General features: G+C 35.7%; 1 protein-coding gene across 3 annotated transcripts in view; it reads left to right on the top strand.

Annotated features, from left to right (window-relative positions):
- The window catches only part of LOC141961026 (adhesion G protein-coupled receptor A3-like), a 290,616-nt gene that overhangs the window by 246,070 nt on the left and 26,686 nt on the right, over positions 1-17,860 (top strand). For all 3 annotated transcript variants that reach the window (XM_074907510.1, XM_074907509.1, XM_074907508.1), the window contains 3 exons: positions 753-880; positions 1,827-1,950; positions 9,436-9,581. In XM_074907510.1, coding sequence (XP_074763611.1) covers positions 753-880; positions 1,827-1,950; positions 9,436-9,581 — 398 coding nt within the window. The remainder of the gene's footprint in view (positions 1-752; positions 881-1,826; positions 1,951-9,435; positions 9,582-17,860) is intronic.

Below are 17,860 nucleotides of genomic sequence, written 5' to 3'. Positions count from 1 at the left end.
ATTTAGCTCCCTTATTAATTCTTACTTGTGAGATCCAGTAACTTAAAATGAGAATTTGATATTGTTAATTTTACAAAGATATTAATAGTTTTTCATTATATTTTTCATGAAGAATTGTGACAGTAGGCACTAGCAGGTCCAAAAGGAATGCATGGATCTTTACTCTGCTGTTAATGTAGCTGTCAAGCTGCTTTTGAACTGACGTAGGTAGTGTAGAATATTTACAACTAAGTGTAAAGGTCACTGGGTCAGAGGAGGTGTATCAACTGGGAATTATATTTGAATATAGGAGCAAGTCAGTCAATGTTTTGGGTGTATTCTCATGGCTTTTGTTTGTTTGAGTGGTTCTTCTGCAACCATGTATATGCCATTTAGAGACCTTTATGGTAATTTGATATTTTGTCCTTAATATCCTAGTAAAATACACATCAAGTTCATGTTATCAGAAGAAACAGATATTGTTAATGCATGGAAAATGTAATATTCTGTGTATTTTTTCAGACCTTTTTTTTAAATTAAGATATGTCTGCTTGTACAAAAAAGGTTAATTTCTGTCTTGCAAAGTATATGCAGATGAGGAAAGAGCAGTCTGATGTTATTGTAAATTCATGAACTATATCTACATAAAAAGTTCATAATCTTATTTTCCTGCTCTTTAAAGGGAACAGCTAGAAATGACAAGACATACTGAAATGAAGTCTCAAAGTTTCACACATGCCTAATGATGTTAAATCATTCTGTTTTCTCCATAGGATTTTAAGACAGTGCTGTCTTTCCCTCAGTACCCAGGGGAGTTTCTGCACCCTGTGGTATATGCATGTACTGCAGTTATGTTGTTGTGCCTGTTTGCTTCTATTATCACCTACATTGTCCATCACAGGTAAGAATTCAATTTTAAGCACTTGTGTTAAATGGTCAGCATTACGCTGAGGCACTTTAATTTTTCTAATCTTCACTGAAAAGATCACTTAAAATTATCAGAATAACTATTGCATAGTAAAACCAGCAATGTGATTTACACCAGAGAAATCAAAAAAGGTAAAAAGTTTATGTCAACCTTTCTCAAGCTGTTCCCAAGCTCTGTCTGTCCAGAGATGTATCTCTAAATGGTCTACGTGCTGTTTCTAAGATTTCTAACTTGACAATTCACTATAAAACCATGAGCACTATCAAATTGCTTTCTGGCAAATTCCAGATGAGCAGCACTCTGGACAGCTATGCTGGTGGTATTGGCTTCTAAGACCAAGTTTGGTTGAAAGCCTGGCAACTATCATTGGATAAAAGAAACTTCCTTTGACTTCTAAATCTTCTTGATTTTAGGAAACTTGTGTTTTCCTTTATATGAAGGATTTATATAAATGCCATTTTGACTACATACTTCTGTTAAAGACTATTAGCAATTTAAAAGAGTAGGAATGTATTGTACTGTAGAAGCTCCTAAATATTGAGTGAACTTAATGCAATGACTTTTGATTTTCAGCTTCCATTTAATCCTTTAGAGATGTCTTGTTAAGGTTCTGCATATCTGAAGCTATGCAATAAGCCTTTTGCTTTTATTACTCTACTTTAAATGCTTGATTTGAGGGAGGAAACTTATAAGTCAGTAGACCCTTGTCACTAGAGTCTTTACAATTTTTACCATTGATTTTACCTTTTTGCTATTGATTTCAGTGCTGTATAAAGCAGACTCTTTCCTATAGGTATATTTCTAAGTAGGTATTCAAGAATTAGAGAATTTAGTTCTGTCATATTAAAAATTTTTTCCAAATTGTAATTTTCATAATAAATATGTTAGTTTCTAATTTTAAAACGTGATTTTTCAACAGCACAATCCGAATAAGTAGAAAAGGATGGCACATGCTTCTCAACTTTTGTTTTCATACTGCTCTTACGTTTGCTGTTTTTGCTGGTGGAATCAATCGCATTAAATATCCAATTATATGTCAAGCTGTAAGTATCTGCCTTAGTAATTCTTACTAATAGAATGAAAACCTGAAACTGTATCTTTTAACACAATATTGATAGTTCTCTTTCTTTTCATATTTTGTTCCTCAATCTTAAATTCTTCAGAATAAGTCATCTTTATGTCTTTTAAAGGCCAGCACTGGGAATGTTCAGTGTTTGGTTGTCGCCTGAGTTTCTGTGAGAGTCTGACCAATGCATTAATTTCTCTGCAGCTCAGATTTCCTTATTTTAAAAAATCCCTGAACAGAGAAATATTATTATTTTTACAGAATAGCTGAAAACTATGATTCCCAAATATTTCTGTCCTTTCTGATCTTTCCATCAAATGTGGGGAACTAAGGTCAATGCTGTGATTTTGTAATACATATACCATTTGCCTGAGGGTGGCCCTGACTTCACTGAGTGATCTCTAAATACACACTTGGGCAGCTTAATATTTATAGTATGATTATGTCTTTTAATTAAAACTCAAGATAAAGAGACAAAGCAGACCAGTAACCTTGCAATTTATGGACCCGTGTTTTGCACTGCTGGACTTTTTCACATCTCTTGCTTCATCCTTTCTGGGAGTATAGTGCCATGAGATCCACAGAGAGGCCATGGCTTCAGCTGCTCTGAATATAGAAGCTGAGTCTGTACAGTGTGTAAAGAGAGTCATTGCAGTCATCTGGAATGCCTGATGAGGACTTGTTGCCATTTTTTTGTCTTAAATATTTCTTCCTCTCAGATTTTTGTAGAAGTGCTCCAGATCTCATGAATGTTGTTGGCATTTACCTGTAGTAAAGCACTTTATTACATTCTCCCAGATATTTTGCCTGTCACTAATCTGGTTCTTCTGATTGGTTTGAATGGGTGTAAACAGCAAGAGTCACCAGCCAATAGCTTAGTCACTGCAAAACTTGCATAGCTAGTGTGAGAGTTATCATTCTAATTTTCAGTGAGATGCTTTGGAAGCCTTTTATGTGTACTTGTGCATGACCGTCAATAAACAGCATATATAGATCTGTAAGCACCTGTAACGTTCTGTGTGCAAAGTCTACCTATGTGTATTATATGGTATTCATTTAAATGACAATAGTTTAGTTGTCCACTATATTAGTCTGAGATAAATATCTCACAATATCTGGTGTATTGTGTCATAATTAATCTGTGAGTTCTAGCAAATTGAAATATCACTTACCATTGTCTCTATCTGCAGTTTGCAAGTGAGGGTGGCAGATTAGTTTGTAGGGCAGCCACGGCTGTGTAATTACATGATCACAGATGACCATCTGTTGTTGCAATCATTGTCTGGTTATTTACTTTGAAGATTGCATGGTAACAATGCAGCATTAACAGCCATGATGAAAAATTGATTGAGATAAATGAGTTATTAATAATGTTTTGAGTATTACATAAACTACAGGGGTATCTTCATAAAATGCATTATCAGTGACAGCGGTTTCTAGCTATGGTATAGGACCAGATCCTGAGCTGCTGAAACATGCACATTTAGAGAAACTGAATGGATCCATTCACATATGCCTTCTAACCAGCTTCATAGAATTATTTATTTACCTGACACCATGCTACATCAACAGACAATATCATCAGCAGTTAAAATATAGGAAAGATACAGGACACCCAACACACACAGTCCTCTGGTTCCTGGTAGAAATTAGGATGGGCTAATGTTCCTGATGTAATTAGGTAGGGCTAATGGACGCTGGTAACAGAGGCCGAACAAATGTTCACTCCCAGAAAACTGTACGCCACCACAGACCCTTTCTTGCCTACTGACAGCAAAATTCTGTGAGTCCCAGTGCCTATCTCCTCCTGTGATAACCCTGAGAGAATTACTCTGTGAATTAATATTCCGGATGCCAAAGCTAGGAGGTAGGGAGGTCAGGCCTACTAATGGTTTCCCTAAAAGCTCACATATTTGAACATTTCCTGTGGCTTGCATAAGTGGTGGTGGGGTGGACAGCACTCCTTTTTTCCTGTGTATGGAATATAGCAATTCTTTAAATCACTCAGCCTAATGAAAGGTATAGTTATATAGCAGTTTTGGGCTTGTGTGTCCCTCAAGTCTAAGTTTTGTCTCTTGCCTGCCCCCCCCCCCCCTTTTTTTTTTTTTCCAGTTGTGGAAAAAAACTGGTATTAGGATATTACTGCTTCAAGCAGCACTAAAATATTAGTTATACTCCATGTGTAGCACCATCAGTGTTGCTATAGCACAGGTATCTTTCCATCTGCTACAATTCAAAACACAGCTTCACTGTGCAGCAATGTAATTTCCACTTTTTGTTTCCTCAGTGCACAGGGGAAGATTCTAAGTGCAAGCATTTTTTGTCCTAGTCACTGAAATGCAGTGTTAAAGCCAGTGAACCTCCACCTTTCTTGTTGTAATTATCCCCAAAACTTTCACACAAATTACACTGCAACATCCTCACCCAAGTGGAATAATAGACTGAGTTAATTTTTATCCTTCATCATTAACCAAAAAAATGGTGGTTCTAAAATAACTTCATTTGGATCACCTTCTCTCTCTAAATGAGGTGTCCCAGGCTAACTTTAAGCTGCAGGAGTTAATACTATGGAAATGGACCCATTTTCTGTGGTAGATAGCTAGAAGAACCTTCATATCCCCTTGAAGGCAAAGTAGTTACACACACAAAAAAAATCTGTTTTCAGAGATGGTAAGTTATTTATTTTTATCTACAATCTGAAAATCTAAAACTCCCTTTTAAACCTGCATACCTATTTCAGAGGGGATTTTGTATAGTCTCACTTGCATATGTGCTATGCGGTTTTTATGATTTACAGAGAAAACTGATGTTACAGTGCTGGTCTGGAAGAGTTGATTGCTTCTTCACAGATTTCCTGTGTGAATGAGGTTATATCTACAGACTATTTAGATTACCCACAAATTTGATTCTGGGTGTCTGAATGCTGGCTGTTGATGTAGAATACAATCTTGAGTTTATGGCTAAATTTTTCATGCAAGGCAAAGGTTGTGTTAGGAACAGCAAAATGGGATTAATCAGAGCCAGTACACTGGCCAGAAAGCTGCTTGAGCCAGCCAATAGGTGATGTAGTCAGCCCCTTCCATCTCCCAGAGTTAGAGTCTCAGATTATTTTCCTTTAAAGGACAGAAGAAGGCTTATTCCTTTCATGTAAGGAATGAGACAGAAGGAGACACAACTGTAGCTGGATTACTGTCCATGTGTGGGAGGCATTGATTCTGTACTCTCCGTCCAAAACATTTCAGTCTTATGGCCCCTACTTTCCAGAAGACTATGATAGCCATGAGGCTATGGATGCTAGGGGATGAAATCGTCAGTTCAACATGTCAAAGCATGAAGAATAGGCCTAGGGGCACAAGATTCAGAAGACAGAAAAGTCAGAAGGTGAGACAAAGTCATAACTTTTCATCCTAGTGGCCAGTCATTGAGTGGCTTGATCACTTAGATCACATCTCCAAAAACCTCCTGCATCAAATAAAAGCTTCCATGTAAAATTTGGCAAGCCTCTGATCTTTCTCCTCCCTAAAAGTGTTATATGTGAAGTTGCTTGTGAATTCCTTTCTGTAGGGCAGTAAATCTTCAGTAAGAAAGGCGAAGCCCATTCCATACTAACCAGTAGCCTAGAAATCAGCATGCTACCCTTGGAAGTCTAAAATCTGGATTTGAGTCCTGTTAAACTAAGGACATCCTAGAGCTATGTGCCACATTTCGGGTAGGAGCTGTAGATACAAAAATATTATAGAAAGAGGAGGAAAAGAGCAGTTCTTTCTGCTCTAGCTATAACTTCTTTGAAAGAATGGGTGTAAAACTAATGTACAGTGATCAAGTTTGTCAGTTAGAATACCTTAAGCAAAGAATGCTCTTTAAGAGCTCTTGACTGGTCTGGTGAGAAAGGTGCTGCACTGTTCAGCTCTGCTGAGATGAGAAACAGAGCTAGTCATAGGTGGCTGGAAACTTTACTAGCAGGCACCTATGACAGCTAAAGAGTTTTCACAGTGTGGAGTTAAATGTGCATGCTGAAGATTGTCCTTCCTGGTCTCAGGTATCTGATTTGTGGGTCTCAACTTTTTGCTCTTTTCTACCTGTAAAGGGAGCAGGGGGTTGTTCTAAGGCTAAATGTCTTAAGATCATTAAATAATCACATCCAGTGATGTTATAGACTGCAAAGAAGTTCCTGAATCCCTTCATTCCAGTGAAAAGAATCACTTTCAATGCAGGATTAATAGTTTAACCAGAACGTCAGTGCATATCCATATCCTCCTTTAAATAGAACTGGCTGAAGAAGGACAATCTTATCTGAAATATGATTACAATTGAAAAAAAAAATTAAATTAAAAACATGGGGAAAACGAAGACATTTGTTTGCAAGCTAAAGCTGATCAAGAAAGCTTTTTGTGCCAAAATGCTTTGCATAAATGTGTATTCTGGTCATTACCATGGTAACTGCATGGTGTGGAACTTAAGTTACACCTAAGGTATTGAAATATGTTGAAGGAGCATGTACAGGCATCATCTTCTTATCGTAAGAAACTGTAATCTTCTATTCAGTAGGCTGGTGCTTATTCCCAAAGATAAGAGTTCTAAGAACAAAGGACATGGGAAAAATGAGTCCAAGGAAACAACAGAATTTTCACCATATAACTGCAGTTATTGAATAACTTTAGGTCCAATGCTGTCTTCAATGAGTATGTCCTGACAGCTCTTTCTGTACCATTTGGCCTGTCAGTGGACAACCTTCTTACAAATAAGGGTCATCGTTTTAATATATTCAGTCATAATCCTTTGTTCTGTGTGGAAAACTTGACCCTTCCCACACAATTTTACATGAAATACAGAAGTTCTACTTATAATGAAAATAGTTTTAAACTAAAAACCTGGTTATTTAATTTGTATCTGTTTATTGACCTCTTAAGCTTTACAGAGACACAAATCCAGTAACAAGATGTACACAGATAAATTTGTACCCTGGACCTTTATTGCATAAACCTAAGGTTTACATTTGTGAGAAGAGTTAAGGGAGTCTAGAGGACGAAACTATCCTTGACCTGTTCCCCTTTCTGTTGAGCCTTGTCTTCCCCTTCCATGTCATGAGCTGATATCTCATGTATTTCTAGCATAGGGCTCAGATGTCTTCCTAGCTTAAGAAAGCTAGAAAGAGGTGGTCCCACTGAAGGGGACAAAAGAGCATGCAGCCACAGCCCCTAAGTGCAACACTAAGGAAAATGCATCTCCGTGGCATGACTGATGTCACTGTGGAGATGTGGAAAAGGAAGAGGCAGAGAGCAAAGCCCACCAGTTTGAAACACTGAATTTTCAAGATGAGATGTGACAATCATTTCTTCACTAATTATTACTGGTGTATGAATAAGAGCAAAAATTCTACTCCAGAAAGCATATTTTATGGTAAGACTTGAGAAACAAAATTATCACCCCGCAGAGAAAAGGGTATCCTTTCTTCTGGAATTTAGTACAACAGCTCAACACACCTTTCCAAATTCAACATTGTTGTGTCATATGTTTTATCTCCAGATTGTCACCATTGTCCTTTAAATCTGTGAGTTGTGAGGAGGTCCTGTATCCTTAGGATATATCCTCTTTTCCTTTAAGCAAGAAATGCAAATGTTGGGGGTTTCTTTGGGCAACAGAAAGAGGCATATTATTAAAGAGTTAGTACAAAAGATTATAATATTTCTGTCTCTTGTCCGTATTTGTTTGATTTACCAGAAGGAACTAAGTTGCTGAAATGAGCACACTGAAGAAAACTAATGTGACTAAGGTGTGGCATGGCAATGATGTTTTCAGTTCAGTTTCCTCCTTGAAAGTTCAATAACACTGTTTTATTGTACTTTTATAAAGAATCTCATTCAGTTAAGTGTCTGATCATTTCTGTACATGTGGCCATCTATGTTTTCAAAATTTCACATATAGGTGCCTTCTCACATGGAATTCATCCCTGCTGTTCATATTCTTATGGACTCTGGCATACTTATGTAGAATAATTACAGAATATATATTAGTAGTGCTATGCTGAAATGACAAAAAGGTTATGAACCAAATCACTAGAACTTTTCCAGTTCTTTCTCATGGTTCCTACCTCCTTTTTCTCCCCCTTTCTCCTCCCCTTCTTTTCCCTCCTGTCTTGCTCCTTCACTTGTCCCTCAGCTCATAGTCATATTCACTGCGTCCCTACAGAAATGCTGCAAGCTGCATATGAACTAAGTCCAGACAGCACTAGCCAGTGAACTGGCAACGTCTGCCAGCTAATGGTACATAGTTGTCTCATTCTTTTATTTCCGCTTCTTTTACCTCAAGCAACAACAGCTACAAAGGCTTTATACTCCCTTGTATAATGTGTGAGACAAGTCCCAGAGAAAATTACAAAGGGTTTTCTGTTAATGATATTTGCTGCTATCTTCAAGTTTTGTGCTATATTACTAAATATAAACAAAAATAATTAAATTTTTTTCTTTACCCATCAATTATTTTAAGTCAAGCAAAAATGAACACTGGTTCGAATAAATCATTATAATAGATTTGTGTTAGTTTTATTCAGCAATTCTCTGTATTCCTTAAACTTTTATGTGCTTTCCAATTATAGCAATATTTTACTTGTCACTGCAAAATGTCAGGTTATTGCTTCAAAGGTAACCTCATTTTATATAATCAGATGGAGACTTAGCTGATGCAATAAAGCATTGGGGATTGGATAAAATTCCAATTACTGTTTCCATAGTAATGAATAACAATTACTGTCATAACAAAGATGTTAGTATTTTATAGGTGTTTGTACTTTATTTTACTTTCAGTGATAAACATACAAGTTTCTTGGAGACAAAATGTTAATAACACTAATGACAGTTTGTATTTCCTTTTAAGGGAGGATGACAAGATCTTAATTTTATTTCAAAAATTGTATGTCCAAGTTTATAAACTCCTTAAAATATGTGTGGTTTTAGGCAAATAGCAATGATCCCATTACAAGAAATCAACCTTAGCTATATGCAGCTGAGAGGGAACTACAGCAGGTTATTCCTGAAAAATGAAAGGAAATAATATTGTAATAGCAGGCAAAAATGCTGACCTCTCATTAATTTTTAAATTGGATTGTCATGATAAACTAACAAAGCTTACAACACGAACTAAGCTTTGTGTCACTTTAAATTCAGGTGTAAAAAATTGTCATTAATCAGGTTCTTAGAAAACAAATGTCTTTACAGTCTTGGTTTCATAACATACCATCTGGTATCACAGATATTATCTCTAATAGATTAAATAACAGAGTCCATCTCCTTTTTAAAAGTGTTTTCCCTGGTTAGTAATAACTAGAGAGAAAGAAAAAAAAAATGATGCACTTATAAATTCAGTTAAAAAAATCTGTTTGTTTGTACACTTATGCAGTAAGATTTTTCTAAAACTCTTCTTTTATGGATCCATTTACTGATGTTTAACTGTCCACTCTTTTTAGGTTGGCATAGTACTACATTATTCTACACTCTCTACTATGCTATGGATTGGAGTAACTGCCAGGAATATTTATAAGCAAGTCACAAAAAAACCTCAGCCATGCCAGAACACTGACCAACCTTCTTATCCAAAGCAACCACTACTCAGGTATGGAATATTAGCTATACTCATTTTTTTTTTTTAATGTATTCCTAAAGCATATAAATTTTAAACAAACTCTCCCTTTTATTTCCATATTCTTTACTTTTAACAGTCTATAAGTGGGATCCATAAAGAATTGAGTCACGTAGATATATATAAAAATCTGAATATTTATTGTATGCAAATAGTTATCTCTACTCAGGAAATGGAAATATGCAGAACTAGTATTGGCTATGTTCAGATACCTTTATTTGAACAGGAACAATTCAAATATTTCTGTTGGTTTCTTATGGAGGAAAAAAACGTGGCTCGCTTCCAGGTTAAGGCATTATTTAATCATCAGAAATTACGCTATAATGATTCTCCCTTTACCCTTATCTATTCTGCAGTAAATCTTGCCCACACTTGTATTGATTGCCTAGTAACTTGATAGCAACCTTCCTCATTCCACATCAGAGATCTGATGCTGTTACAGGTGCAACTGAAAGTCTGGACTCTCTATCAGCTTTCTAGATGGAGCAGACTAACTAATGTGTCTCTTACAGCATGGCAGGTGTAATGCAGTAAGAATTTTAACCAGATGCCTATGAGATGCTGAAACTTCAAAATAGTCAGTCTGCATCAAAAAAAACCCCAAACCCAAACCAAAAAAACCCCCACCAAACAACTTACCACAAACTAGGATTTCTGACCAAGGGCACGAGAAGATGGATTAATCTTTTTTGACTTTAGCTATCAAAAAGTTAGGTATTAGCCAAAGTTATCTAGTGTCGCTGTATAGATTTTAGAGGGAGACTGAGACAGAGAGGGACTTCCAAAGAACAATTCCTCCCATCTGTCTCGGATGTTTGTGTGAGGACAGGATAAATTATTTTATGGAGGTGCCACTCTTTCACCACAGATCATGAAAAAAACCCTGAATGGTCAATTTAGACTAAAGACCTCGGCTTTATAGGGAAGGACAGGAAGTGTGAATTGTACTTTTCATTACTTTACTCTGAAAAATCTAGATTAGTGTATTCTTTTAAGCAGACAATATTTTTATTAAATAGCATTTGTAGACAGCTGTGTGAGGTTGTCACAATTGTTAAAAGTTTGTAGGAAGATGGATTGTGTTTTGCTGTCTGATTCTGCTGAGTGAAATCTTTATTAACATAAGTAGTTTTCTGGTTTTAAAACATTTTCTTTCTGAAGTCAACACAAGATTTGTATAGAAAAGAGCCATATTGAACATAAGCTTTGTTAGGTGTAAGCAAGAGGATATACTTTCACTGAGAGTGCCTGACTGCTAATCTGTGATTTACTATACCATTCTTCACAAATGAGAATTTCACTCTTTCAGTTACTAGCTCATGGCAAAATTAATCATTGCTAGTTTTCGAAGGCTGCAGCGTGGCTACTAAGGTAGAAAATTGTTACAGGTTACATAGACCCAGCATAGTGTATGTTCTTCAAATTCAAATCTTGAGTTGGAAAACAATAGACAATCAGGTTACAGGAAAGATTACTCTAATTAGAATTTTTGTCATGTTGAGGCTCTCAGATATGAAAAATAAACAGTAATATTTTAAGTTTAGTAACAGAAATTACAAACCTCCTTTTAGCTGTAAGAGAACATGAGTAGAATTGTTTAATAGCTAAGTAAAATGCTTCTGTTATTTTTCTCACTCAGTACCATATGTCCTAGAGACACAGGCACTGAAATGTCTAATGTGATCTCATAATGGTTAGTATTAGATTCAGAGTAGTAAGGATCAATTTCATGTAGAAAATGGGCATAGTATATGGAAAATAAAAAAATGCTTTAAGTAAGAAAATGCCAAACTCCTAATTAGTAATTGTAGTTCTTTTAGAGCAATAATGATCATTTTTATGGGCATCTCATCTTTCTCAGTTTTAATAAAATTAAAACCAGAATTATTTTTTATCATTCTATTTCCATAAAATCCATTTAAGATGCTTATATTTCAGTGTTAGTCATTTCACTTGTGACTGTAAGCTGATGCCAGACTTTATACATACTGTGCCCCAGGTACGTAAGAGATGACATCGCAGTTTGCCTGGGTCCGTGTTTGGATGAGGGAATGTTCATCTTTGTTTCCATTTGACCCCAGTAGACAGCGAAATGATACAAAGTTTGTTCAAATGGAGTTAAGCTTTTTTATATGTCAGGACCATCAGTGCTAGGAAGCGTGTAATACAATCTGCAAGACACTTTTAAAGAAGAAGTAGTTTGTCAGAAATCCCTATCTATAGACTTCTGTTCAGGTTTTGTTGAACACAAATATATGAATGTGTTTGGCAAGAACCATACACTTTGCTGTTCTTCATTTTTTTTTTTTTGGTAATGGATATATATGATAGACTAGGTTTCCACTTCACATATGAGTAGTTTTGTATTCCTTGTATATGTACTTGCTGTGTGAGACATAAGGATATCTTTTGTGAGTCAGTAAGTAGGGACTACTGCCAAAAATCAATACATAAATCTGTGACATGGAAATTACCAAGAAATGATAAAAATTCTCTCAACACTTTTTTTTCAAGGAGCTTGATCCAGTCTAAAAAGTAGGTGAAATAGTGGAAATAAATAGCAAAATATCTAAAAGGAGACCTTAACTGTTAGTAGAAAAGGATGTTTGCTTGTAACAGTTGCTTCAGTTCCTCTGCCTGCTATTTGCATATTCATTTGCAGAAGCAAGACAAATGAGGCACATTTGATCTTTTTCTCCTAGTTTTCTTCAAGTATGTATCCTATTATGTAAAATTGTGGTTCTCTGTTCTAAATACAGTGATCAAACTTGAAATCTGTAATTTTACTGAAACTTGTTCTTCATGGCAATATGATTTTGAATATTGCCTCTTCTTGTAGATTAATCATATATTATATGATACATTTATATATGTTATACGTTATACACTATATATATTTTCTTATATATATTATACATGATATAGATATATTATCCGTTAATTATAGAGTTAAAGCTCTCAGGGCCTATTACTTTGATTACTGGAACCAACTGTAACAATTCTGGCATTTTTCACTAAATGTGCCTGGATGCTAATGAGGTGGATCAAATTAATGCATCATTGAATTTTGTGTCTTGAAATGCTGAACCCTAGCACTTCAACAGGTAATGAAATTACTTCCTGTAAAATATACTCTCTGGTATTCTTAATAGAAATAAATAATTCTATCTGTTCATCCTCTGTGGACATTTGTTAAACCTGGCAGAGTTTGGCTTCTGACTCATCTGAAGTTAGATTTTGCCAGCAAAGACAAAGGGGCATGGAAGATTCAGCTATTACTTGCAATGTACAAAACTTCTTGTCAGACCAAGCTGAGGCACAGGCAGTATTAGTTTTTATACCTGATACATGTACGCATTTTTCATGTGACACTCTCTGCACATACAGATTAGACAGGAGTACAGACCAAGCAGAAAATATTCCTGAAAGATACTCTGTTAAAATAACTCCTTTCCAGAAAGAAAAAAAAATAGGATTCTATAATTTTTAATAAGATAACTACTGAGCACAATTGCCCTATAAACATTTAAAATAAAAAATAAATAAGCTACCAGCTGGGCCAGAGATTGGTGTTAAGGAGACAGATAATTAAGTTACCTTTTATCTCAGGGTTAGGTGCAAATATGTTTCCTAATTTCCTCCATTCCCTTCTATTCAACGAACATCTTGCAAGGTAACTAATATGGCAAACTTCAGATTACAGACAGTCCAATATCCTATATCTGTCATGAAAAAACATCAATGTGTATAAATAAGGTTGCAGAATCAACTACAAAGTAGATAATGGGTGATGTCACTGGCTCTGCTGAACAACTTTTTTTTTTGTTGTTATGTAATATATCTTGATAAGCTTTTTAAAAGGTTCTTGCTAAAGTTGTGGGGCTTCTAGGAAAAGAACCTCATGCAGTACCTTAGAAAAATTGTGCAAGGACCCATAGTAGCAATTTAGGAATGGATTTGGTGTCCTTTCCTTTGTATTCAAAGTACTAAGGCTAGTACTATGGCTATTAAAACTGAACATAGAAAATTTTGGGAGGATCATTACTCAGGCAAATTAAATCAGTTTTCAGCAGCACACTCAGAGCACGTACAGTCAATACCACTGGCTTCAATTCCATTCTCTTATTGTTTTCAACTTCAAATAATTTTAGAAGTTAAGAATCATTTTCAGAATGAGAAAACTGTTTGCATATTTCATATATTTATTGAAACTGTCCTTTAACTTGCACACAAAACAGACCTAGAAATAGTAGTTGAAAACTGAAGTGATTCAGTTGAACCGTAATACCTGCTAATGGATGTGTACATGCATATATATGTGTGTGTGTGTGTCTGCTGTTCAATATGAGCTTATATATGGGCAAGTTTATGTACATTATCCATACACTTCCGGAGTACTGAGTGATATCTTGGAAGTAGCAACAACAGAGGTCTTCCTTGTGGGCTGTTTCTGGTGTAGCGATGACTAATCTACACCCCCATCACAAGCACAAGATGCGATAGTGCTCCACTTGCCTCCTCCCCCTCTCCTGTGAATGTGGCATCAGCTCCTCACAGTCAGTCCCTGGCTCATTTTTTCTCTCAGCTACCTGAACATTAATCAGTAGTATCCAGCTAAACAGTAACTATCTTTGTGACACTGAATTATGTTAAATTCTTTTATTGCAAAAAGGAGAAACCATGCTAAACTTTCAAATCCAGGAAAAAACTTCCCTTCAGTTTGTGTCAACCAATCCTGTGATGAGCCTCTTGCCTTGCAGTGAGATTTTGGAGACTTGCATGATACTACAGGGGTCATGGCATCTGTTTAGTGCTTTGTTCACCCTGTTAACCCTTCTTGTTTTAGGATGAACATTTAGGTGCTTGATCTGAATTAATGACAAGCTGGAAACCAACTCATGGTCACAAATGGATCTACTGCTATGTACTGCTGCGTTTGCCTAGCTGCAGGTCCCAATAGAACCTGGCTGGAAGTGTTGTGACTTCCATTACAAATTGATGATGTAGGAATTTTTACTGCGTAAGTTATCAATAAAGCAGGCTATTTCCTGAATTTGAGTTGCACGAAAGAGTATTCATGATGTCATTGAAAACAGGCCCATGAGGTTTTTGCATCATAATGGAGGTGCTAAAAACACCTCAGTTATAAAGACTAAAGAGTACTTACATTTAGTTTTTTAAAGAATAATTATATCCTTTACCAGAGAAAAACCCTAGAATAAAAAGAACTGATGTTCCCAAGGTTGAAAGGGTCTTCAGAAAATATCTTAGTTACTCCCAGTGTCTAGAAAATCTCCCCTATTAGTTAAAACAAGTTGGCTATAATTTATTGCAGCATAATAGCAGTGCAATTTGGGATCAAAATTTGATCATGATAACAAATTTGTATTAAACATCGTTTGCCAAATGTGTCATGTCATTTCCTTTGTCATGGTCTTTTCTGGATCTTGAGTGTGTGAATGATATGAAGTGACTTAATTTACATTCTGACAGGTACAGACATTACTTGTCCCCTTGACACCATCAGCTCTAAAATGCAGTTAAGTTCTAGTGCATTTTTCTTTAGCACTGGCTCTCATGAATTCATGTCTTCTAGTATCAAACAATGATTGAGAGAGAGGGAGAGAGAAAGAGGTCAGATGAAAATCATCGATTACAATCCATTGTTTTCTTCTTTATGGTATGCCCTTAAATATTAATTCCTCTAATCTTGATCCATGGAAACCCATTTTTCCTTCCCACAGTGAACATACGAAACGTCCTCTATAAAATGTAAATTTAGGCCTGATTATCCCAAGGGATTATCTGACTTTTCCTTAACAACTCTCTGTAGTTTGCATATGTTGAAATAAATGAGAAATGCCACAGGACAGAATTCTTGGAAGCCCTGAGGAGATCTCTGTAGTTCACTCTTTACTATTAGAATAAATGCAGTTCTGTCATTGAAGAGTAAGTGAAAGTGATGTCTCCCTGTGAGTAAGGGTTTGGTTGAATGAACCATGGTATGGTAAGCCAACAGTCTCACTGAAAATATGCTATTCCATGCTCAAGGAATTCGGGTATAATTTAAATACTCAATTGCATGCTTTGCTTAGAGGACAGAATATTTTGATGTGGGCAGGGTCAGTCATCAGGAAGTCTCTGATATTATCATCAACGTTTCTTATTTTAGTTATTGGAAATTAAGCCTAGAAAAATGTCTTTTCCAATGTATATTTTTAGATAATTTTCAAATTGTGCTGTAATTAGTTTGATTCATTATTGAACAATGGAAGTTTATGCAATCCTCATGTATTCTCAAGGCCACTTATAGCCTCAATACCGTAAGTTTCTAAAAAGGACATAGTGTGTAACAGCTGCTTTCATACATATCTGCAAATCTCTATTCTCATGTTTCATGTTTCAGTATTTATCATATTTCCCAAGAAGGAGAAAGGCCATATTTCTGAAATACCATTTAAAAAATTTTTGCATTTGCTAACGAGTGGAAGAAAAGCCATGTTTTCCTTCCAGCTAATGTTTTAGTTTTATTCACCAAGATAAGGCTTATAATCAACATCAAAATAAGCTAGTATATTATTATATTGGATATTAAAATAATCTAAGGATAAGAGCCATTTCAGAGTTTTAGTTTGGTTTAATTATAGAGCTCATCTTTTGAACAATGCTGTATTCTGAAGGATTTTATCAGTCAGACTGACCTGTGCCTTATCTGCCCATCAATTTAAGCAAGTTCTCAAAAAACTCAAAACCAACAAATAAAAGAATTGTAATGCTGGGACCTTAGCCAGAATGACCAGAAAGATTCTGCTACGGGAGACATAACAGCTAGAAATAGCAAAAAAGAGAGGCCTAAGTACAAAACAGGCAGATTAAGTCTGTTCATCACGAATGAGTTGGAGGGAGAGGATTGCAGAACCTAAAGGTGCTTGGAATTGGTTTGATACTTCAGGGACATATTGATATTACAAGCTATTTAACATGATCACTCTTAAAAGACTGATATGTGGTCAGATGGAGTAACGGATTATAGCCAGAACCATTTTATTGCTAGCTAGCAATGTAGCTGAAAGATCTGCAGTGGAAAAGGGTATAAAATGGTGACAAGGGAAACATTTTCATGAATTCTTATTCAATCTCAGCCTGAAGCTGAGAATTAATTGTTCCACACAATAATATTTTCAGTAAAAACAAAATATCAAAAATATCAAAATATTAAGGAAATTCTTGGTAGCAATATATTGTCAGTGGTACTCTGAGGAAGCTGTGGCACTTTGCATAGGCCATGTAAATATTCATCGCAGATGGCACTGGATTGCCAGTGTATAGTGTCATAGTGTGGAGGTACTTTCCTGCCTACTCTGAATCAAAACGGATGAGTGATTAGAACTCTATTCTACACCTTCAGGGTGACTGAATTATTGTGTTACTAAGACCAAGATGGCAACAGAGCCACCTGCTTTGCTTTTAGTTTCACTTCATCTGGCTTGTGAATCAAGACTCAAACTGAAAGTATTTCAAAAGTTTGTTCTAATTTCCTATTTGGCAAAGTTATTCTTCAAATCTCACCTGAATATACTCTGAAATACTTTAAGTAAATGATGCCTGGAACTTTCTCCTTGATTTGATCTTATTTCAAGACCATTTTACAATCAAAATAGAAAAAGGATTTTGTTACTGCCATAACTTCATTAGCTAAGGTATGGGTCAGATACACACAATGTTGACACTTTAGAGAGTAGAAATCAGAAAGTAACAAATCTTTAAGAGATGTTGAGGTAGAAGGTGAAGTTTTATCCTCTTTGTCTAAAGAACAGTGTCAGAGCTACTTAGTATAGATGAAATTAAATGGTTTGTGGTTATTACAAAAGAAATATATGTCAACTTAATACTTGTTAACAAGCTCTTAAACAGCATAGCAAGTCACATATCAAGACCCATTCATCTGAAACCCTGCAGTTCTAAAGCTATTGAAAACATAGCCAAAAAAAACCCAAAAATGACATCTGAATGTTATCTGGTCATTTAATGAGGGAATGATGATCTTGGGAATTAGAAATTTTCACTACATGCATTATGGTGTTTGCAAGATTTCAAAGCTGTGAGCTTCAGGAAGACTTATAATGATTTCTTTAACATTTTCAAGTTTGAAAGGCTGTAACTGCACGTGCTGATCTGCAGATCTGCATTAGGTTGAATTTTCAGCGGCTTTTATCATGAGTTCTCCTCTAGGTATTTCCTGGAAATTCAGA

The sequence above is a fragment of the Athene noctua genome, chromosome 5, assembly GCF_965140245.1.
Source record: "Athene noctua chromosome 5, bAthNoc1.hap1.1, whole genome shotgun sequence".
Classification (NCBI taxonomy): Eukaryota; Metazoa; Chordata; class Aves; order Strigiformes; family Strigidae; genus Athene; species Athene noctua.
Note: the sequence above shows the minus strand (reverse complement) of the source record. Positions and strands in the feature narration are given on the sequence as shown.